This window comes from Halichoerus grypus, chromosome 9 (assembly GCF_964656455.1).
Source record: "Halichoerus grypus chromosome 9, mHalGry1.hap1.1, whole genome shotgun sequence".
Lineage (NCBI taxonomy): Eukaryota > Metazoa > Chordata > Mammalia > Carnivora > Phocidae > Halichoerus > Halichoerus grypus.
Window position 1 is genome coordinate 105,427,497 of NC_135720.1, and position 21,977 is coordinate 105,449,473.

General features: G+C 48.2%; 1 protein-coding gene and 1 long non-coding RNA gene across 6 annotated transcripts in view; one reads left to right on the forward strand and one right to left on the reverse strand.

Annotated features, from left to right (window-relative positions):
• LOC118555730 (uncharacterized) lies at positions 1–17,956 on the reverse strand. Of its 4 annotated transcripts, none has more exons than XR_004927131.2 (4): positions 17,837–17,956; positions 15,116–15,385; positions 582–808; positions 1–398 (listed from the first exon to the last, which is right to left on the reverse strand). It is a non-coding gene; the product is annotated as an uncharacterized LOC118555730 (long non-coding RNA). The 4 variants fall into 4 exon arrangements; XR_004927132.2 differs by having other exon boundaries at positions 660–808; positions 17,837–17,955; XR_013441256.1 differs by having other exon boundaries at positions 1–808; positions 17,837–17,954.
• The window catches only part of MRPS18A (mitochondrial ribosomal protein S18A), a 21,581-nt gene continuing 17,541 nt past the window's right edge, over positions 17,938–21,977 (forward strand). For both annotated transcript variants that reach the window (XM_036123974.2, XM_036123975.2), the window contains exon 1: positions 17,938–18,094. In XM_036123974.2, coding sequence (XP_035979867.1) covers positions 17,983–18,094 — 112 coding nt within the window. In that variant the 5' untranslated portion in view covers positions 17,938–17,982. The remainder of the gene's footprint in view (positions 18,095–21,977) is intronic.

The window sequence follows — 21,977 nt, forward strand, 5'->3', positions numbered from 1 at the left end:
GATTATATTTATTTATTTTAGAGGGAGCATGGGGGGAGGGGCAGAGAGAGGGAGGGAGAGAGAGAATCTCAAGCAGACTCCCCGCCGAGTGTGGAGCCCAACTCAGGGCTCCATCTCACAACCCTGAGATCACGAAATCACGAGTCAGACGCTTAATCGCCTGCGCCACTCAGGCACCCCTCCAGAGACTTCCAAAGGAAAGGGCAGACCGCTCTCAGTCCAGGCCTGCCTGGAAGCAGTAAGCTGGACAAGATCGCCTTCCAAGATTTTCACCGTCTTCTGGCTCTCACCTACGCCGAGAGCCCTAACAGCAGAAGTCTACGGGTGGCGTCCCTCACTGGGTCCAGCATGGAGCCGCTGCCAATGCCAGAGGTTCAAGGTAGGGAGCAGGGCAGCTCCTGAAGAAAGACAAATATTGATCTGACCCCACATCCCTGCTTAGCCGTCAGAGGCCCCCGGTGAGGCTGTCGGGAAGCAGGCAAAGGGCAGAAAAAGGCAGGGCCTTTCCAGCTCCCAAAGGGCCAACCCCAAAGGGGCCTGGCCCCCTTCCCCACTGCCCGTGCTCCCAAGTGTGTGCTCACAGAAGTCCTGGCCCAAGCATAGGCGCTCCCACATCCCCTGAGGGTGCAACAACCCTCAGCTGTGCAGGTACAACGTACCAGTGAGTCCACGGGCCAGCAAATCCATCCATCTATCCGTTCTTCATCTCACAAACTTCCACTGAGCTCACGAAGCCGCAAGCCCCAGGCCGGGCACCAGAGACGCAGGCCCACGTAGCAGTTACCCTTCTGGTGGAGAAAAACAGCACCTGAATGAGGAAGCACAATAACTAAATAATCCGTGAGCCCAGCTGATGCAGGAGTCAGCAAAGGATTCTTAAAAGAGGCGACGTTTGTGCGGAAACTTAAAAGAAAAGTGAAAGAGGGCAGGGGGGCAGGGGCGGGCATGAGCTTTCCAGGCCTCGGCCGGAGCCCACCTCTCCCCGGGCAGAATATGTTTCCTGTTGTGGGAGACTGCGGCTCATCTGGGCTGACTGGCATGTGGAGTCCAAGAGGTACAGCCACAGATGAGGGATGGAGAGAGGAGGGAGACAGAAGGCTGGGCACCGCGCAGGCCCCTGCAGGGCCCCAGGCTCACGCTGCAAGGGCCAGAGAAGCACGGAGGCATAGTAAGCAAGAGAGTGACGTGGTCTTCTTTCTGGCTTAGAAAGACCATGCTGGGGCGCCTGGGTGGCTCAGTCAGTTAAGCGTCTGCCTTCGGCTCAGGTCATGATCCCAGGGTCCTGGGATCGAGTCCTGCATCGGGTTCCCTGCTCTGCGGGGAGCCTGCTTCTCCCTCTGCCTCTGTCTCTCATGAATAAATAAATAAATAATCTTTAAAAAAAAAAAAAAAGAAAGAAAGACCATGCTGGCAGGGCAAAGAAGGATCTGAAGGAGAGAACTCTGGGCCTTGTCGGTCAACGTCATGGTCTGCAAGCCCCTCCTGCCCTTTGTACCAAACAAGACTCTGTCTACATGTTTTACACGTTAAGGGAAGGGAAAGGGTGATGACCTCCTGCATGGCTGGTCCAGACACTGCCCTAGGCCCCAAAGATGTGCAATGCTGGATCCAGCTAGCCTCACTAGTATCAGCTGCAACCCCAGCAGGGGCGCCGAGGAGAGTAAGAGAGAGCCTTTCATGGGGGAGGCGGGGCCCGAAAATAAGGTTAGAGATTTAAAATGGCAGCAAACTTTTATGGAGTGCTTAGCGTACGCTAGGCACCGTCTCGAGGCTTTATACATATTAATCCTATGAAGTAAGTTCTATTCACTGTCCCCATGTTGCAAAACAAAGCAAGTAGAGCAAAGAAAGTTCCCGCGCTGTCTCCCATGCAGATTCAAACCCAGAGTCTGGCTCTTTTTGGTTATTCAATAAACGCTTACTGAATATCTACCATGTGCCAGGCACTGTCTAAACACTTATTACACAATAGTGGGTAAGTAGTCAGTTCACAAATGGGCCATGTAGTCAACAACTAGGCCGCACTACCTCCCCGAGGTTGCACTTATCTAAAACGGTCATTCTCCAACTTGGCTATAAATTCGAATCACTTGAGGATCATCTAAAAATCCTGATGCTCAGGCCACAAACTACGCCAAATAAATCAGCATCTCTGAGGCTGAAAACAAGTCAAGAGTAGTTTTTAAAGCTCTCCAAAGGATTTTAAAGGGCAGTTTGAGAACCAGTGATGTGGACCAAGCCCTTTATAACCCAGGGAGGAGAACGGCCCAAGGTCACACAGCGAGGCAGCAAACCTGTCTTCCAGGGCCCAGGGCAGGCCTCCATCTGCCGGGCCCCAGCCCCCACCCTGCATGTTGCCGTGGGAACTGAGCTGACCCACTGCTACTCCCACACGGACCTTGGAGTTCTTGGCTCAAGGCTGGCTCAGAGGAAGGAATCCAGGACAGGCTGACAGAGCCCAGAGCCCCCTCACCCCAATGTGCTCTCCTACAAGCAGCCCCTTAGGCTGGATACCTTAGGGTAGAGCCCAGCCTGGAAATTCTCTAGACCAGGATACCAGCCTGGATTTCAAGGGCCCTCAGGAAGACTGGGGGAGGTGGGGGTGGGGGTGGGGAGATGATGGGTGGGACTTGGAGCAAGGACATCAAGGAGAGACATGCTATAGTCACAGGGGAGAGCTGGGGGTGGGGATGGATGATGACTGCCCTGACCCCACCCTGTGGGGCCCCAGGACTCCCCACTCCCTCCGCTCCCCACCCTTCTAATGACGCACTGACCCGTGCCCTCCACCTCACTGCCCTCACCCTTGATGGGGAGGCAACAACAGAAATGCCGGCAGCCTGAAGGCTATCAGACGCTGTTTCATTCTGGGGTCTGCCTGGGCTTCATAGGTCCATCCAGGGCCCCACAGGGTCCTGTGTCCAGGCTGCCCTGTCTGGGGGGCACAAACAGACAGGAGGATGGAGCCTCTCACTGGGAAGAGGGTCGGGGACAGAGTCTGTCCTTCGTGGGGCTGCAGGACTGGTAATATACCCTGAGACTCCTTCTTCAAGTCCATTATCAACACAGTGCAGTGAAAGACCATGGCTAGAAGCATGGACAGGTGCTGGTCCTCGCTCCCCCTTTCTCTGCCTTGAGCAAACTGGCTTCTCAGAGCCTCAATTTCTTTATCCATAAAACAGAATAGTTGCGGGCGCCTGGGTGGCTCAGTTGGTTAAGCGACTGCCTTCGGCTCAGGTCATGATCCTGGAGTCCCGGGATCGAGTCCCACATCGGGCTCCCTGCTCGGCAGGGAGTCTGCTTCTCCCTCTGACCCTCCTCCCTCTCATGCTCTCTGTCTCTCATTCTCTCTCTCAAATAAATAAATAAATAAATAAATCTTTAAAAAAAAAAAACAAAAAAAACAGAATAGTTGCCACCTGGCAAGTACTTGTGATAATTAAGTGATTAAGTCTGCATACTCCTGAGTGTATAGCAAGCAAGCAATACAAGGTAGCCTTTTATCATAAAAAAATAAAAGCCGATTTGTACACCTGTGTTCATAGCAGCATTAGTCACAACAGTTAAAACGTGGGAGCAACCCCAGTGTCCGTGATGGATGAATGGAGGAGCAAAATGTGGTCTACACACAACGGAATATTACTCGGCCTTCCAAAGGAAGGAAATCCTAACTTACACCGCAACATGGATGAACCTTGCGGACATTATGCTAAGTGGAATAAGCCAGGCACAAAAAGACAAATTGTACTGTGTGACTCCTCTCATATGAGGTACTTGGAGTAATCGACATCATAGAGACAGAAAGTAGAACATACTCACCGGGGACCGAGAGGAAAACAGAATGGGGAATTAGTACTTATAGGGAGGGAGCTTGAGTTTTACAAGATGAAAAGATTTCTGGGGATGGATGGTGGTGATGGCTGCACAGTATTAAGAATGTATTTGATACGGCGAGCTTTACACTCAGATGTGACATTTTATGTTATGCATACTTTACCACAATAAAGCAAAACATGGGGGAAAAACATTCGAAGTCAAACTTGGTCATACAGCTGAGTACAGGCCTGAGGGAGGCTACTCCCAGGGAAGAGCAGACACGTGGCCCTCTCTTCGGGCCTCCCGTTCTGAGATAGATACAGCAAGACAGATGCACAATGAATGAGCCCAGGATTTACACCACTAATAAACAGGAAATAATAGATGGGTTTAAATATTTACACGGCATGCAGGCTTCTGGGTGGGGACATGATCAGGGAGGGCAGAGAGGAGGAGGGAGAGGAAGGGGTAGGAGCCAGAAGGACAATGGAAGGCTCGGTAAAAAATGGGGGTTGAAGTTGCCCACCGGTGTTTCAAGCACACCCAGGAAAAGAGGGACAGCGACAGGAGGGGAAACCCCTGTCCAGGCTCAGGGGAGTGTGACAGAAGCCTGGGCCCTGCTGCCCCTTCCCTCCACGGAGAACCTTGTTTACTCTGCGAGGCTGGAAGAGAATGTAATCAAATTATGACTCGTTATTCTAAATTACTGTCTCTAGCGGGGAAGGCAGGCAGGCAGGGCTCCTGGAAGGGGAAACAAGTTGTTTTCCAGGACATTGTTTGCTCACTCTCCGGCTCCCTCTGTCCCCAAGCCCTTTCCCTCCCTTTCTGCCTCCCCACCCCACCCCCCCCAATCCTGGCCGCTCCCTCCCTCCTTCCTGAGCTCTGCTCCCTATGCCCCCAGCTCCTGGGAAGACTCAGGGCGAGGGGAACTCAGCCGGTGCCCACGGGAATATCCCGTACCCCAGGACTACCTGACCAGCCAAACAGAATTTTTCCAGCCCCTCCCGCCTCCCAACCAGAGAGAACAAATACAATCTATTTCTAGATGGCAGGTCACTGGATTGACTAGGACTCTGACTCTAACTGGCTACTACTCACTTTAAGCAAGTCATTTGTCCTATCTAGAGCTGGGAGGTCATTCCAGAGAGGGGAACACCCTCTGCTGCCACTTCCTGCCTCCCAGGCCTGGGATGAGACAAGGGGGGACTCCACCATCAGAGACCCTAGGAGCCTAGGAGCCTGAGGTGATGATACACACAGGCCTTCAAGGGCAAGGGCAGGGGGAGCCAGGGGTCATAGAATGGCCCCATGTCCTTCCCCCGCCCCCAGACCCCAGGACCAAGCTGGCCTGGAAGGCATGAGTTCCATGCTCCCCCACCCCCACCCCAGGGAGAATCCCATCTATCTCCCTCCTCTGCTCAGGGCAAAAGAGAGGAGGGGAGCAGGACACAGGTCCCACTGAAAGGTCAGATGGGCTAGAAAGGGAAAAGGAAAGAAAGCAGTCTCCCTCTCCCTCTGCTCGATGCCTTCCAGCCACCCAGAGGAGTGAGCAGAGTTTGGCTCCACTTCCTCCCCTGGGTTCTCACGTTCCAAGGCTGGCAGCTGTATGGTGATAAATACAACCAAAAATCTTCTCAGGGGTCAAAAGGAAACTGTGAGCAAAGGGGAAAAGTGGCATTTTTTCCAAACATCAAGTCATATTTTTTGAAGATTTTATTTATTTGTCAGAGAGAGCGAGCCAGCACAAGCAGGGGGAGTGGCAGGCAGAGGGAGAAGCAGGCTCCCCGCTGAGCAGGGAGCCCAATGCGGGGCTCCATCCCAGGACCCTGGGATCATGACCTGAGCCGAAGGCAGATGCTTAACCCGACTGAAACACCCAGGCGTCCCCCAAACATCAAGTTATGACAGATCTCCCTCTTTCATTCTCATTCTCTTCATCACACACACACACACACACACACACACACACACACACACACACCAGCCGTGCACAGAGCACATACCACGTGGTTATGAGTATCCGTGTCACAGATAAAATCTAGTTTATATTCTTTTATTATTAATACCCTTAACTTTAATAAATTCACCCTGAAACTGTCAGATCCAAAGCTCACCCAGAAGTTGCCACAAGCCAGGAAGGACAATACTGAGGGAGGGTTGTGACCCTGGGCCCCAGAGTCTTCTCATCTCCCGCACCACCCTCCCACCCCACCCCTACCCACCTCCACCCAAAGACAGCCTTTGAGGAGGAAGCTTGCTCCGCTGGCTCCCAGTCTCTGCCCATCCTAGCCCCGGCGACAGAAGAGCAATGGAAGGACATTAGCTCTCGAGTGATGGAACCACAAAGTTAGAGATGAGCTCAGAGACTTTCTACCTGACCTCATTCTTTAAAAAAAAAAAAAAAAGATTTTATTTATTTATTTGAGAGAGAGACAGAGGGAGAGAGAGGGAGAGCATGAGATGGGGGAGGGTCAGAGAAGGAAGCAGGTTCCCCACCAAACAGAGAGCCCGATGTGGGACTTGATCCCAGGACTCCAGAATCACGACCTGAGCTGAAGGCAGTCACTTTACCAACTGAGCTACCCAGGCACCCTACCTGACCTCATTCTTCAGAGGAGGTCACTGGAGTCGACAGTGGTCCAGGGACATGCCCCAGGTCACACAGCCAGTGAGGGGCAGACCTATCACGGAGACTCAGGTCTCCTGACTCTAATCCTCAGCGGTGACCGTCAGGGGTTCTCCAGCCGCTTCCTTCCTCCCCTGCCACCACCAGGGTCTTCGTCAGCTCAGCCTGCTGCCGAGTGGGTTCACACACAGACATTCCTTTCTCACAGTTCTGGGGGCTGGGAAGCCCAAGGTGCCAAAAGATTTGGCTCTTGGTGAGGGTCTGCTTCCTGACTTGCAGATGGCTTCATTCTCACCAGGTCTTCCCAAGACAGAGGGAGGAAGCTCTGGTGTCTCTTCCTCTTCTTATAAGGGCACTAACGTGAACACTGGGGCTCCACATTCCTGACTCATCTAAACCTAATCACCTCCCAAAGGCCCCTACCTCCTAATACCATCATACTGGGGGTTAGCACTCCAACATATAAATTGGGAGGGAGAAGGTGGAATACAAAAATTCAGTCCCGGACAACCACTCTGTGACTTTTGTCCCCTGCCAGGCCTTTCCAGGACTCTGAGGAAAACCATTCCAAATAGTAGAGCTCCCCAGGGGCCCCTGCCAGCTGGTCCCTCAGGCAGCCCCCCTCTCATCTCGATGCCCATCCCTGGCCTGGGACCCTAGTGACCTCCTGGCCCTTGGATAATGCCCACAGTAAACCAGAGCAAGCCAGAGATTAGGGGAGGGCATGGGAATCACCTCTGGATTCAGAGCAGGCCTTTTAGGCAGAGTTCCGGCCACAGCTGGAACCTGGCCCACCCTCAGCCATGCCACCTGCTAGCACCCCAGACATCATTTTTTTATGAGAGGAGAAACTGAGCCTCAGCAAGGTGAAAGGACTGGTCCGGGCTGACCCAGTTGGTCAGCCGCAGTTCTAGAGCCCCCAGCTCTTCCATTCCGGGGTAGATGCCATGAGGCCCTGTTCAGACCCCATTTCAAGATAAAGGACCTATTTTTCCAGCTGCTTAGAGGGCAGCAGGCCGAAAGCCCTGAGCTGCCAACTCCTGTGGAGAATGTCTAGCGGAAAGGGACCTACATCCAATGGCTCATCATCATTCGAATACAAAGACCTGGCCGTCTTGGGGCGCCTGGGTGGCTCAATCAGTTGAGTGTCTGACTTTGGCTTGGGTCATGATCTCAGGGTCCTGGGATTGGGACCCCACACCGGGCTCTATGCTCAGCGGGGAGTCTGCTCCCCCTCTCCCTCTCATCCTCTCTCTCTAATAAAATAAATACAATCTTAAAAAAAAAAAAAAAAAAAGACCTGGCCCTCTTGTCCCTACGTGAGACAATCCTGAAGGGTCATCCCAGCTTCAGAGCTCCCTGTAGGAGGCTGGGACATTTCACTGAGACCTCATTGCAGCTTGCCCCCTCCCTCTGTCCGATCCTCCTTCCTTCCCTCCCTTTAGCAAACATGGGTCCTAAGAGCACTCCCTAAAAAACCCATTGCGTGCTAGCCTCCGCCTCAGAGTCCACTTCTAAGAAGCCCAATCTGCAACATACTCTGAAGTCAGGGTGCTTTCCATTGTTCTGAGAGACCTTGCACCTTACTTAGGAAAATAACCTTACCCAAAGAAAGACAAAAAATAAACAGCTCCATGGGAACATGAAAGATGGCTCCTGACCCTGGCAGAAGTCAGAAGGAAAAGCAAATCCACCAGCTGACAGTCAAGGTATTAAGTGAAGGCTCTAGACACTTGTAAAGACCTGCTGTGGGCTCAGCCGGCCGGGGGAGCAGAGTGTGGAATGCGAGCATTTTGGCAGCATGATGACCACGTGAGGGTAAGTGTGAAGTTAGTCGGCAATTAGCCCACCAGACATGAGATACCACATTCTCCCTCAATCTTGGGCACATTAACAGATGTAGGGTGTTGAGATGGGGATACCAAAAGCCCAATTATATCCTCTACAGGTCACAGAACATCTGGGGCACTGAGCCCCACTGAAGGATCCACATTTTTAAGGAAGATACTGACCAGCCTCAGCTGCACACCAGGGTCTGGAACTTATGAGAGAAAAACAGAATTTAAGGGTGATAGGACCAAAACTGACTTGGATGCCAGTGTTGTCTTCTAAAAATGTAAATACTATAGTGTAGAAAAGAGTTAGAGGGCATAGGGAGACCCGGCAGGTATAAGTCACAGATGGGTGGATGTGGGCTGTCCAGAAATGGAGCCGGTCACCTTACCTAGCAGTGTGTTCCCCATGGGCTGGAAATGCCCCCTTGAAGCACCTCAGGGATTATGGTCACGGCACGGGCTAGTCGCCTAAGATCCATCCCACCCTTCTTCCTCAGCGTGTAAGAGCACCTCTGATTCTGAGCTGTGCGTGTGGCTGCCCAGAATTAAGGCATCTCTCAGAAGCTCTCACCGCTGAGTATAGCTATAGAACTAAGTTCTGGCAATACAAGGGATATAAGCTGAAGTGTGTGCAACTTCCAGGAGGCATCTTTAAAGGATAGCAAGTCGGGCCGTTCTTCATTCATTTCTCCTTTCTGCTCCCTAGACTGTATGGGCAGAGTGGCTGGCGCTCAAGCAGTCTTCTAGAACTATAAGATGGCAGAGCAACAAGCTAGACAAAGCCTGGGTCTCTCTCTCCAGAGTCCTTTGCATCTTATTTAAGTCACTGCTCTTGGGGGTTTTCCTCATGCATAGCTGACCCGAATCCTAACTAACACAGTTACTGTGACAAATGGGTGACCATTGACTAATTTTTCTGTCCAGCATTTTCCCTTTATCTTGGAACAGTACTCCCCCTTCTTTGGGGAAACATATCCTCTTTTGCCTTTTCTGCAGCTTCTCCATAGCATTCCCCTGGGGCCTGCCAATCTTAGGATCTCCACCCTGTCTCAAGCCTAGGAACCACCAGCAGCCTTACAGAGAGGAGTGAATAACGGCACAATGCAGAGAGAAATAGAGACATGAGAGAAGGGGAGGATGGGCCCCGTGTTTCTGAGTTTCTGGCTCCAGTTGCCCCGAGGCCCCACTGAACCCTGCCTCTCCTGGGTTGGTTATAAGAAGTAGCAAATGGGGGTGCTTGGGTGGCTCAATTGATTAAGCAGTTAAGCGTCTGCCTTCGGCTCAGGTCATGATCCCGGGGTCCTGGGATCGAGCCCCACATCGGGCTCCCTGCTCAGTGGGGAGCCTGCTTCTCCCCTTCCCTCTGCCACTCCCCCTGCTTGTGCTTGCTCTCTCCCTCTTTCTCTCTCTGTATCAAATAAATAAATAAAATGTTAAAAAAAAAAAAAAAGGTAGCAAATGTCCTCCTGTAAGTTTGATGACTCACTTACAGCCCAGAGAGTCCTGGCTCGTGTGGAATAGCGTGGAATCAAGTCACCAGAGGTAGGAGCAGCCTAGCACTGGAGGGGCAGGTAGGCAAGAGAGAATACCCAGAAAGCTCAGATACAAGAAATCTGGGGAGGAAGGAGGGGAGAAGTGGGCCGGGCCTTGAAAGAAGGGAAGGCACCCCTGAAGAGGAACATAGTGACAGTAAGGGGGCTGGGGGGGGAATGGGCACAGGGGAGGCTTTGAGAGTCCCTGTGGGAGAAGAGAGGGAAGAGGGAGAGGGGGGGCCACCTCGAGGAAGGCCCTGTGTGTGAAGCTGGGACTTTACTTCCCTTGGTCAGCAATTCTCAGATGTTAGTATTCCAGGACTTCTTTAAAAATGCAGATTCAGAAGCCAGTTGCAAGCGACAAGATGCCATCAAGCCGGGAAGAGCCCAGGCGTGTTTGGGAAAATTAGACGGGGACAGTCAAGTAGACTGGAAAGGGAGGCACAGGGCAAGGGGCAAGGCAAACGGAGGTACTGGAAAAATGACAGAAATGGAGATGGTGAGGAAGAGGGGAAATCAGGAGGTAACTTTGAAATGTGCAAAATGTATGAAAACTTTGGCGATTGGATGGGGACAGTAGATGGTGACTCTGTGAGCCACAGGGAGACTGACAGAAGTGCTGATAGTTATCAGGAAGGCGGCGGTGGCCTCACTTAGACACGGTGCACATTTATGCTCCTTCAGAAGAACCAAATAGAAATCTCTATAGAGAGTTGGAGACAGGCTGGAGCAGGGCTATGGATTTCGGACTTACCAGCGTCAAGGTGAGAGCCGAAGGGTCAAAATGAGTGAGATCTCTGAATGGGAGCAGAAAGGGGAGGAGGAAGCTAAAGACCAGACACTCTCACTCTGTGTCTTTATGGAGTCAGAATTTTAGAACCAGATGGGACTCCTTACTGAGGGGGAAACTTAGGCCCAGAGAGCATTACTGACTTAAGGCGGCCAGTGGGTAGAGCAGAGCCTCATTTTCAGGCTGCAGCTCTTCCATTTTGCTTTTGTATGTGTCCCTCATGTGCAAGCAGGGGACAACATCTGCCTAGGGTACCATTTTGTCCCTATTCACAAAAATACGCCAATAGTTCCAAAGTGCTCTAAGAGGTAAAAATCTCCCCCCTTATGTAAGAATTGGATTCAGGCACCCAGAGAAAGCAATCTGACGAGTTCCTTAACCTGACAGGGATGTGAAGACCCTTTCCAAAGGGGCACCCAGCCCTCTGCACAAAGGTCTAGCCACAGCCAGAATGACTTAATTTGCGAGGACACGGAGTTGAGCGGGTGGCACTGACCCCAACCATTGGCTGAAGCTAGAGTGAGGCTAATGCCAGGTGAGCTCTGGGGGTCCCTACCAGGGTGCACTCACTTGGAGAGGATTCTGGCCTGTGCCTGGGGAATACACACAAAGGGCATGGCAGCCTCTCTCTCCTTCAGCAGTTTTGGGTTTTTTTTTTTTTAATTGTTATGTTAATCCCCATACATTACATTATTAGTTTTAGATATAGTGTTCCATGATTCATTGTTTGTGCATAACACCCAGTGCTCCATGCAGAACGTGCCCTCCTCAATACCCATCACCAGGCTAACCCATCCTCCCACCCCCCTCCCCTCTAGAACCCTCAGTTTGTTTTTCAGAGTCCATCGTCTCTCATGGTTCTTCTGCCTTCAGCAGTTTTGTCTGGGGCCTCCCTTCCTCTGGCCTCACTTTCCTGAAAGGTTTTGAAGGCCCCTAAAGCCACCTCTCACCAATTTCACTTCTCTTTCATATATCCCCCCTCCCTCCAGCTGTTGTTCTGGCAGCAGCATGCCCTAGTGATCCAGCATAGAAACGAATCCATTTTGCCTTTTAATTAATCCCTTGTATGGTACGTTGAAGTTATATGATTTTTCTGAACATATTTTATTTTACTAATAAAAAATGCTTTTTAAAAAGGGGGGGAGGAAGCAAATAGATCCCAGGGCAATCGTCCAGTTCACATAATGTTTTTTTGTCAGACAAGAGCTTCTACCCCTTGAGAGTCTCCCCTGGTGCATGTAATCATTTGTTTGCAAAAGGCACACAGTAGCTGTTCAGTGGATACTTGCTGGCCCAATGAATCCATGAACAAATGAGGGGATAAGATGAATAACTTGGACAGAATCAAAGTCCCAGCGAGGAAGAGGAGCAACTCTGAAAAACCGATGGAAAGCCCTGAATTGCCCAGGACTCTAGACATAGCCTAGTTGTTTCTAGGCCCATTGAGTCAAACAGGGCATGCCTGTAGAGAGGCCACCACCAAGCAAGGGGTTCTTTGCCCAAGGTCTCCTCACCCACCCCCATTCATACCTGTTTGGAGGCAGCAGCCCTGCCAGACCAGCAAGAAACTGCCCTTTTTTAAAGGTCACAGGAAACACAGGTGAGCAGCCAGGCGAGCCCAAAGCAGGCAGTCCCTGGCTGTCCCCCGCAACCTCTCATGCTCTCCGTTGAGGTGTTGTCCCTTCCCTCAACTGCACAAAGCCAGTTGGGGAGGAGGGGCAACTGCTGCAGATGAAACCAGACCCTTCTTGGGAGGTTCACAGCCTGGGCTCCTGGCCTGGGCAGGGCAGGCCACGTGTTGTTATGGTTGAGTCAACCAGCTGGGAATCAGCAGGGGTTTGTAAGGAAACCACATTAATTAGGAGAAAGCAAACATGACAGTCATTCACTCTGTCAGCCTTTTCCCCTGGCTTCTCTTGCAGCCCCCTCCCACCCTGGTCTCTAGCAGATCAGCTCCCTCCACCTTCCCGCGCCTTTTCACTGTCTCTGTCATTCACAGGGAACATCTGTGTGGCTCTTGGCTCTGACCCATTCTTCCTGGGCGAGGTGGGAAGAAGGCTGGAAGAGCATCTTCATCCACAGCTGGGACCAGAACTTCCTCAGCCCCAAAGCCATAGACAGGCTGACCCACCCATGGCTTCCCAGTTTCTTGTCTTTGCTCTGGCCCCAGCTGGCTGGCCTGGTGGCTGGGAGCAAGTCTCTAGACCAGACTGTTTCTGCTGCTAGTGTAAGTTTCTCTTGGCAAAATGAGCATTTCTGGTCTCATCCCTTGTGAATGTTTCCCCAAACATCTTCATTAGGACAGTTTATTGGGGATGTGAGCTATCTCCAGACTTAAGATATAGGATCCAGGACAAGTAATGGACAAAAGAAGGAAGACTTCCCTGGCAAATGGGGTGGAAGCAAGGGGGCTGGGCTCCTCAGAAGAAGGGATGGATAGGAAATTTTGTCAAGCTAAGGAGTGGCTGGTTCAGCAGCCTCCCTTCTCTCATCTCCATGTATCCCAGGGTCACTGCTGCTCTTCAGGGTCCAGAACTGCTAATGTAGATGCACACAGCTCGCCCCAGGCACCAGAGTGACTCTGCCAACAGCCCCAGAGACCCTGGCTCTTGAAAAGACCCTTCCTTTGCATAGCAGCTATCATTCTGCAGCCCCCAGAGAAGGGCCCTCACTCCCTCTTATTCCACAGCACGGTTTTACTTTAAAAAAAAAAAAAAATCCAGGGACGCCTGGGTGGCTCAGTCTTTAAGCGTCTGCCTTCGGCTCAGGTCATGATCCCAGGGTCCTGGGATCGAGCCCCGCATCGGGCTCCCTGCTCAGTGGGGAGTCTGCTTCTCCCTCTCTTACTCCCCCTGCTTGTGTTCCCTCTCTCGCTGTGTCTCTCTCTGTCAAATAAATAAATAAAATTTTTAAAAAATTAAAAATTAAAATTAAAATTTAAAAAAAAATCCATGGGCGCCTGGGTGGCTCAGTCAGTTAAGCATCCAACCCCTAGTTTTGGCTCAGGTCATGATCTCAGGGTCATGGGATCAAGCCTTGAGTCTGGCTCCATGCTCAGTACAGAGTCTGCTTGAGATTCTCTCTCTCACTCCCTCTCCCTCCTCCTCCACCCCTCCTTGAGCTCTCTCTCTCTCTCTCTCTCTCAAATAAATAAATAAATAAAATCTTTTTTAAAAAGTCCACAACACACCCAACTGGGAACGGGGTATGTAAGACTCACTGATGAAATACAAAATGCTATTTTTGGAATAGGGAGATAGGTCTTAGAAAATATGTTCAAAGTAAAAGCAACTTAAATTCCTAGCAATTGGGGATATGACACTTCCAGACAATGAAATAGTATACAGCCATTTAAAATAATGCTAAGGGACAGAAAAAGAGACCAAATAGAAACTCCAGAAACAGATCTAAACCAGATAAAATGCAATGAGGGAATATGTGATGTTTTTAATAAATGGTGCCAGGTCAGTTAAATATTCCTAAAAAAAAAAAAAAAAAAATGAATCTTAATCCCAATCTCATATCATATAATAAAACAATTCTAGGTGAGTTTTGATCTAATTAAAAGGTAAAACAATACAGTTTTTGGAAAAAAAACATAGAACATCTTCATGATTTTGAAAAGGAAAAAATTTAAATAAGAAACCAAAGGGGCACCTGCTGGCTCAGTTGTTAGTGTGTGACTCTTGATCTCTGCATCATGAGTTCGAGCCCCAAGTTAGGCATGGAGCCTACTTAAAATACCAAAAATGCCAACCACAAAAGAAAAAACTGATAAATTACACTATATTAAACAATTTAAGGGGTGCCTGGGTGGCTCAGCTGGTTAAGTGTCTGCCTTCGGCTCAGGTCATGATCCCAGGGTCCTGGGATCAAGCCCCACATTGGGCTCCCTGCTGAGCAGGGAGTCTGCTTCTCCCTCTGCCCCTCCCCACTGCTCATGCTCTCTCACTCACTCTCTCTCTCAAATAAATAAATAAAATCTTTTAAAAAATTTAAAATACTGCTCATCAAAACAATATATTACAGAAGGCAACTCAGCAAGGAAGATGACATTTGCTGTACTTATATCCAACAAAGGACAAGTATCCAGAATATATAAAGAACTTCTACAATCAATAAGAAAAATACAGGCAGGGATGCCTGGGTGGCTCAGTCGGTTAAGCATCTGCCTTCGGCTCAGGTCATGATCTCAGGGTTGTGGGATCAAGTTCTGCATTGGGCTTCTTGCTCAGCAGGGAGTCTGCTCCTCCCTCCTCCTGCTGTTCCTCCTGCTTTATACCCTCTCCCTCTCCCCCCTCTCTCTATTACAAAAAAATAAATAAAATCTTGAAAAAAAATCACTTCATTGAAAAAAAAATAAAGGCAACCCAATATAAAATGGGCCAAAGACTTGAACAGACATTTTACAAAAGAAAGTATCTAAAGGACATAAACATATGAAAAATGATTCATCTTCATTAGGCATCAGAGAAATGTAAATTAAATACACAATGAAGTCCTATGACATACTCACCAGAATGGCCAAGATGAAAAGCACAAAAAAATATCAAATATTGATAAAGATGTGGAGCAACAAGAACTCTTATACACAACTGGTACCAAATAAACTGTTTGGCAGTATCTACTATCTAGTATCTAAGTACATATATACCCTATGATCCAACAGTTCCACTGCTAGATATATTCCTGAGGGATGTCTGTTCTTGTGTTCACCAAAAATCATACAGAAGAGTGTTCATCGCAGCACAATTTATAGTAGTCCCAACTGGAAAGTATCCAAATCCTATTAACAAGAGAAAGGATAAATTGTAGTATAACCGCAGTGGAACATTATATAGCAATGAGAATGCATAAATAACAACTACACATAACAATATGGGTGAATCCCACTCATGTTGTTGATGAGTAGATGAAAGCAGACACAAAAGAGCACATGCTATGTAGATTCTATTTATACAAAGTTCAAATGCAGGAAAAAGTAAATTATGATGCCAAAAATTAGGATAATGATTACCCTTGAAGAGGGGATAATGTCTGGAAGGGGACACCACAGGGTCTTCTGAATTGTTATTAATGTTCTACTTGGTGGTGTGGATAGTGTATTCCCTTTGTGAAAATTCATCAAGCTGCACACTGATAATTTGTGTACTTTCTTATACAGGTTATTCTTTGTTTAAAAATTTTTTTTTATTTTTTTTAAGGTTTTTATTTGACAGAGAGATAGAGAGAGAGCACAGGTAGGCTGAGCGGCAGGCAGAGGGAGAGGGAGAAGCGGGCTCTCTGCTGAGCAGGGAGCCCGACGCGGGGCTCGATCCCAGGACCCTGGGATCATGACCTGAGCTGAAGGCAGCTGCTTAATCAACTGAGCCACCCAGGTGCCCCTAAAAAAAATTTTTTTAAAGCTAGTCTCCTGAGCAAAATCTGGTCTCAAAGAATTTTTTTTCATGTAGGGACTAATAATAAATAGGTTCAGAAAAATAAGATATTGCAAAGTATTATTTCAGTATTATTTCATTTTGCTAAATGTAAATAATGTTTAACTCTGGATTATGGATGATATATATTTACTTTTTACTTTACTGTTTTATTTTTTCTACAGTAATCACATTACTTGTCATTGTATAAAATATAAGTTGTTTCTTAAAAGAAAATTTGATTATAATAAGTCAGGATAAGATAATGAAGAGAGGGTTGGCACTCAAATACTTTAGCTCATTGTGTCCAAAATAAGCTCTGGGTGGAGGCTCTCTTACTGCCCTGGTTGCTACTGGATCATCAGAAGCTGGGGACTTGTAAAGAAACAGGGGATATGGTATAAGCAAGAAGGGCTCAAGGTCATCATACAGAAGGAAAGTGGAAGCTATAGGAAAAGCCAAGGCTTTCCTGATCCTGGCCAGGACATCTTGAAAAATACCCCACCAAAACCCTCTCCACGACTCCTAATTCATGTGTCTGTCTCATTCACCCATACCGATCTTTCTCTCCAGGATCTGCCTTTACTGAATGTGATGTTTTATGGTAACCCGATGCCATATTTCTACTGTTTTCCTTGTCTATGGCGATATCACTCAAGCTCCCCATAGAGCAGCTGTTCTGCATCTCCTTAGTCCACCAGGGTGACAGTCCCAACTGGAAGATGGGCTCCTTCCCTCCCCTTTATCAGGAAACATTTAATACTCTGCCATTTAATGAGCCTGATTTTTCCATCTATGAGTCAGGGTAGGATAACTAGAAAATCCCCTTTCAGGTTTATTTTGGAGGGTGGAAAAGAATATCCTATTCACCAAGTGGAAGAATTGAGCTGTGTATATTTCTTATGTAGCTCTAGGGGAGCATCCTATATATCCTGCAAATCCAAAAGAGGGAAAACTGGGCAGTTGTGTTTTCTTTATAGCACTACAAGCTTCTCATTATGAAAGTACATCAAACTTATGAAAAGTACCTAGCACGAGGGCCATCTCAGTAATTGCCTTATTAATTAGCTTTTGTTTATTGAGCACTTAGGTCTTATCTCATCTAATCTTCACAACCCTATGAGATAGATTCTACTCATTCATTGCACTTATTGTGTTTCAGCACTGCATTAACTGCTGAAGATATAAGTCAACAAAAAAACAGTATTTCTGCCTTCATGGAGTTTACAGTCTGGTGAAGAGACACGTATTATACAAATAGAGGTAAAACCCCATTATGCCAAGTACTAAAATGGAGAGTTATCTGGTGCTGAGAGCCAGTAATAGGGAGGTTTAGGAAGACTCTAATGTGGAAGTAAATTTTGAGCTGAGCTCTGAGAAATAAGGAGTTTAGCAGGTGGCCAAAGAGCACGTAGAGGAAATAGCTATGCAAAGGCCCTGGGGCCAAAGGTAAGTGTTAGGTATAGGAGAATGAAAGACAAGTGTGTTTGGGGGGGTGGGGAGGACACAGATTGGTGGAGAAGTTAGGAATTAATTCTATCCCAGGTCTGCCTGATACCTGACGTTCCAGAACTAGAGTCCTAACGATCTCAAACTCTACTGTACAGGTCTAGTCTTAGCCATAAGAGGCAGAAAATCCACATCTGACTTGAAGAAAAAGCTTTTAAGTAAATAGGGGTGGTGTATGTGATTTTACAAAGAAAGCCTGTGAGGGTACGAAAGCGACCTGACACTTCGAGGACCGGCAGACGGGAGCCAGAACACCTGCCCTAGACCCTCAGAACGAAGCACAGGCTTAACACAGAAAACTCTAGGCTTACCCCTCCGTGGGACAGACTAGGGAAAAAGAAGTGCGAGAGTATCCGAGCGAGAAGCTCACAGCCGCACACTTCCTGCTCACCACTGCGGCTGCGCGCGCGCCGTTCCGGAAGCGGAAGTGCACAAGAGGTCACCGTTGGATTTCAAGATGGCGGCCCTCAATGTGCTGGTGTATCCCTGTGGACGGCTGCTCCGAGGGCTCCTGGCTGGCCCGATCGCGACCAGCTGGGCTCGGCTTCCAGCTCGCGGGTTCAGGGAAGGTTAGTCCTGGGTCCCGGTTATCTCCCAAGGTTGAGGAAAAGATCAGTGGAGTTTGCTTTCTCCAGCCCCCGTGTACTCCCCTCCCTCCCTTTCCTTCGCGCGGTTCTGAAACCCGGGAGATGCTGGCGCTCCGGGGGTGCTTGAAAGCCCTTTCCAGACCTTGATGCTATTATCTTGACCTCCCACCGCTCGCGAGTGTTCTTACTGGTGGGGGCGGGGAAGGACGGAAAGAAAGCCCTGCTTAGTTAGCAGGGGCAGGAAGAAACCTGGCCCGGGATTCAGACAAGTTTTTGGTAAAGGTTAGCGTGTTAGTTTTGCTTTCTGTATTCTCTCAGCCGCCGCCTCCTTTGTTAAAAAAAATCCCTGGACCATGAGAGAAGGACATGTAGCTATCCTTCCCAGGGCCTCCCTTTCCAGTTTCTCATCTGAAAATGCTGTGCTCTGATGGCGTCTTTTTCTGCCCCGGCCCCTAGTCTCCCAGAGAGGTGGAAGCTAAGGTGGAAAAGCCATCGAACAGCTGAAACAGAGACAAATGCTGGATGGTGGTTCTCCTTTTCATTAATCTTAAGCCTTGAAAGGCAGCCTGATTATAGTCTTGAACTGGGAGCTTACTGAAGGCCAAATACTGTACTTCAGACTGTCAAAGGATTCTGGAAAAAGAGAAAATTCAGCCCTTTTCCTGAGAAGTTGGGTTCTAAAGAGATGATATGTATACTGTCCAGTAAATGCAAGTTAGGTATTTACATGATTAACTACAGGGAGATTTGGTTACCAGAAACAGAAACCCAATTGGAAGTTTTAATGAGGGGAATGTGTCTTGAAAGGCTTTTAAAAGGATGGAATCTCACAAAGAGTGAAAAGGTCTGTCAGGACGCAGCCTTCCTTTGTGCACTGCTGGAAGCCAGAATGGATGAATGATGTGCAAAAGAACTGATGTGGGTTTGTTTGTTTTTAAGATTCTGGCATGGTATTGGCCAGCGTATCCTTTAAAGTTGAGAGGTGCCGAGAGGAAAAGAGTGATCATTGTTGTCAGAGGGAGCAGAAAAGTCCAAAGAGAGGAACCTAAAGAGGAGTCCATTGGATTTGTCTCAGAAAGAAAGCTGTTTCGGCTTTCAAACAGCAGTGGCAGACAGGGCTCCTTGTAGGCCCAGGCGCAGCGCAACCAGCTGGACTCGACCTCCATCTGGCAGATTCAGGGGAAGGGAGGGCTGGATCCCAGTTTGGGGAAATCAAAGAGATATTTCATGAAGAAATGAAAATAGGTATATTAGAAGAATTTAGCTATGAAGGAAAGATGGAACATATAGTAGAAAGAACAACAAAATCCAGATACTGCGTGGTTAATATTAGATAAACTAATCCATTAATAAAGAAAGGTACCAAAGAGATCATGCTGATGATAGGAAGGACATGGTAAGATGTTTCATCTATACCCTGCTGCAAAATAAGCATATACCCTTAACATTTTTGAGGGTGTCTCCAAAGTGTCAAGCTCTAATAGCTGTAATTTACATATCCATTGTGAAATTCAGAGTTGAAAACAGTTCTTTGCTATGTTCCCAGAGAATGGGGAAGAGGAATAGTTTTTTTTTTTTTTTGTCTGTCTGTTTGTTTACAAAAGAATATTTGAGATTGGAATTTTTTCAGTTGGAGATTTTGTGAATTGATGGACTGTATGATCATATGGGTCTTTGAACTTCTTTCCATAAATACCTGGGTTGGTAACTCTTCTGTTACTTGCTGTCAGACCTAAAAGCTAAATAATTGAATTGATGTGATCTTACATGAAGGCACTACCGTATTCTTTATTCTGCTTGAGAACCACCTGTCTTCAAAGCCTTTAAATGAAAAAACTTTGTCTTGATATACTACCTTCTATGTGTAAGGTGTAAAATATTAAATATGTAGTTAATTTTGACTGCCCGGTCCCGGCTGGTATATTTGACACCCAAACAATATTGTACACACAGAATTTAAAGTTGTGGGCAGGAAGCTGGATGTTTGCTGAAAATATTCAAGAGTATCAAATAGCATTACTTAATTTTAGTCAGAGTTTATGAGCACCCAGCATTCCGTGCTCTTGCCTGTAGAGACTCTCAGGCTAAAGCAGTGGTTCTCAGTTGGGGGGCAGTTTTGTCCCCTGGGAACATCTGGCAATGTCTAGAAGCATTTTTGGTTGTCACAACTGGTACTCCTGGCATCTGGTGGGTAGAGGCCAGGGATGCTGCTCAACATCTTACAGTGCCCAGGACGTCCCCCTCCCCCGCCCCCAAACAAAGGACCGCCTGGCCTGAAATGTCAGTTGTGCTGCTATTGAGAAAGCCTGGTTGAAAGTTTGATAAGAGGGACACACAAAGGCAAGAAGGATAGTGGAAGGAACAAAAGTGAAGGAAGACAGAAATGGAAATTGGGGTTTAGTCTGTGCCTGCTACAAGCACTGTGCTAGGTTTTCCACATACATTTATTCCGTCTTCTCAACAGTCTTTAAAGGCAGATATTACTGACAAATTACTGAGGAAATCTGGCCCAGAGGAGTTCAGTAGCTGCCCCGGATCACCCAGCTAGTAAGTGGTGGCATTGGAAGTAGAACCAGCACTCCTCCCTCTCCACCACTAAGACTGCCATGGTACGCCATGGGAGGGCTGCCCTGTGGTTCTCCCACCTGAAAGCTTTCATCATTTAACTTGCTGAAGACGGTGTAGTGCTTTTTATGGGAAAGATTGTGTTAGATCTCATTCCTGCCTTCTCACTCTTGGGAAGGAAATGTATTTAAAACAAAAACACATGTGACTCTGAATTAACAGGGCTCATCTATCGGAAACTAGTGCAGAGCGTGTTGAAATGAGTAAAGGCTGAAGGGAATTTTCTTCATCTCTTCCAGTTAGCTGAGGGGCTTTCTGGAGGACCTAGCATTTCAGACAGGGACGCACCTGGCAGGATGGGCAGCCCTGTACTAAAAGCTTTGAGAGGGGAGTGTGTGAGTTGGGGGCCTCAAAGACTTCAAGGGACATAGTCCAGAGGAACCTGCTAGTGGAAAAAGCCTAGTGCAGAGGGACGTTCCCTCAGAGGTCCAGGGGAAAGAACGGGATAGGTGATTGGAGAATCAGAAAACTTGAGTAGTAGAATTAAAGATGCACAGAGGGAAGTGGGGAAGGAGTTTGAGAAAAGTAGTCAACGGCCGGAAGTGCAGCCACATGTCCCAAACACACACTCCACTCTCTGGTCCTCCGCCAAGACTTGTGAGTGGTGCCTTTTAGCCATCAGTGACTCTGTTCTGTCATTCTCTGCTTGGTACTTGGTTTCCATGGATCCTTTCCAAGAAGGACTTGGTTTCTGGGCACTTCCTATAGCAGCGCCCTCCACATCATTCATGAGTCCTCCCTTCCTCCTTCACTAAACAGTTGGGTCTTGATACTGCTGCATTTCACTGTGTCTGTGTTTATGTGGCCATCGAGGTCTTTCTGCGTTCACTACAATCTCAGCCCAGCACTGTTTGCTCTAGACTGTTACAATTCAGTTATCTTGGACTCCATCCTAAGCGAGTATTTATTGAAGTACTCAAAGGACCTCTTTACGAGGCGTAGACTTTTATTGTACTGAAGTTCCCATACTTGGTTTCGTTCCCTTTTCTCCTCTAGGGTAAAGACTGTCTTCCTATTCTGTTGTAGCCCTCCATAGTAGGTGGGGCCGGGCTGTACTCCCTGGGGGCTCAGCAAATGTGTTGTCTCACGTGGGACGGGTTATTTGATGTGTATGAGAGAAGTGCTGGTCTTAGAAGATTTGGCCCCTAACTCCAGTTTAGAAACTCCAGTTTCATGTTTTTCCTTAGTTTACATCATAATAGCCATATTTCAGAACACACGGGTGATTCCACCTTTTTCT